The sequence below is a fragment of the Mycetomoellerius zeteki genome, unplaced genomic scaffold (assembly GCF_001594055.1).
Source record: "Mycetomoellerius zeteki isolate Tzet28-1 unplaced genomic scaffold, Tzet1.0 scaffold62, whole genome shotgun sequence".
Lineage (NCBI taxonomy): Eukaryota > Metazoa > Arthropoda > Insecta > Hymenoptera > Formicidae > Mycetomoellerius > Mycetomoellerius zeteki.
In genome coordinates, this window is record NW_017257632.1 from 1916198 (window position 1) to 1917982 (window position 1785).

At 32.4% G+C, this 1785-nt stretch overlaps 1 protein-coding gene across 2 annotated transcripts in view; it reads left to right on the forward strand.

Moving 5' to 3' along the window:
* Positions 1-165: 165 nt before the first annotated feature.
* Positions 166-1785, forward strand: part of LOC108728567 (26S proteasome non-ATPase regulatory subunit 2) — an 8202-nt gene continuing 6582 nt past the window's right edge. For both annotated transcript variants that reach the window (XM_018457175.1, XM_018457176.1), the window contains exons 1-4: positions 166-306; positions 443-499; positions 643-1001; positions 1222-1398. In XM_018457175.1, coding sequence (XP_018312677.1) covers positions 262-306; positions 443-499; positions 643-1001; positions 1222-1398 — 638 coding nt within the window. In that variant the 5' untranslated portion in view covers positions 166-261. The remainder of the gene's footprint in view (positions 307-442; positions 500-642; positions 1002-1221; positions 1399-1785) is intronic.

Sequence of the window (1785 nt, forward strand, 5' to 3'; positions counted from 1 at the left end):
TATTCTTATTGAATCACATCTTAAAACTGATTTTAGCCAAATTCTTCAATAAAAATAACAGCGGCTGTATCAACACAAACTTTAATAAATAATCGTTGCCACATATGTCGGTTCCCGAAAAATAATGAAACAAAAGCCGTATGTTGCGTATGACGGATACGAAAATTTATTTGACAATATATTAATTAAAGCTTTTTGAATCGTTCAATTCAACGTTATTGAATCGTGGCAAAATATTTGTTTGACATAAAGAGAATATTCATGAAAACGATGAATAAACGTAATCAAGATAAGGAAAGCGATATGGTAAGCATATAATATTGGTTAAAAATTGCAAGAGATATTAAAATATCAATTTAAAAGAAAGTTGTTTGTGAATTTAAATATCAGTCTGTATTAAAAATAGAATATGTATCAACATCATTTTACATTTTTTATATAGAGTGAAGAAGATAAGAGATTACAGGAAGAATTGCTACAAGCAGTTGATATATTACAAGTAAATAAATTTTAAGTTTCACTAAAGTTTCAACTTAGAATAAAATATATCTAAAATTTATTAACTCTTTCTTTAATAATTAAAAAACTGCTATCTTAGAAAGGAATTGGATTGCATGCATATGTATGTAATTTTCATATCAGGGTAAAGATGAAATAGCTATGTTGCTGTCATTGAATCATCTAAGAATGTTGATACGTACATCCACGACTTCGATGACATCCGTTCCGAAGCCTCTCAAATATTTGAGAAATTTTTATCCGAGCTTGTGCAACACATACGAAAGACTCAAAAGGGAAGAAGCAAAGATACGTTTTGCAGAAATCCTGAGTGTACTCGCTCTCGCTGGAGCGACTCCAGAATCCAGAGACTGTCTGAATTTTTGTATCAAAGGGGCTGTGGATAATCCTGGGGAATGGGGCCATGAATACGTGCGACAACTCGAGGCACAGATCGTCGATGAATGGACGAATGCACCGATCAAAGAGGAACGTGAGATCCGGTAAAATATATTATTTAAGTATAATCGTATATTATTTAAAAATATATATGATTATACACACACACAAATAAAACGTTTTATGATGACGTGACAATCTGTAGCAGAATTTAGATATTACTTTTTTGTTACATATGTGCCTAATGTTCAGTTTTATATTTACATCAACACCGAGAGATAATGAGAATAATGTAAAATTCACACGGCATATTTTTTGTATTAGAAAGCGTCTTACACCCTTGATCAAGAGCATTATAGCGTTCGACACGAGACACAATGCAGAAATACAAGCATGCGATTTATGCCTGGAAATTGACGAATTAAATTTTCTCACGGAAGACCTGGAGCCTACAAACTTTGCGCGTGTGTGCTATTATTTAATTAGTTGCGCAGCTTATAGGTAATGTTTACTAGATAATATTACTATAATTAAAAATGTACTGGTCTTATTTTTTTTTTAAATAAAAGCGAATCTAATAGATTTTTTTACGTCTATTAAGCTGGCCCAGCCACTTCAACACAATCAAACGCGACCTATACCACATTTTTTTGCTATTTTTTTGCTAATTTTTTGCTCTATTCCCGATTTTTTTGCTCCAGCCGATTCGCTAAAACCCATGGCTGTGCTAGCTTAAGATCAAAGTTAGCACAGCCACAAAGAAAAAAAGCAGCAAATGAAAAATCAAGTACATATTCTTGAAGGGCTATTTTTATGCTAATTTTTTGCTCTATTCTCGATTTTTTTGCTCACCGTTTAAGTCGAAAAATTCGACCAAGAGTGTGGCTG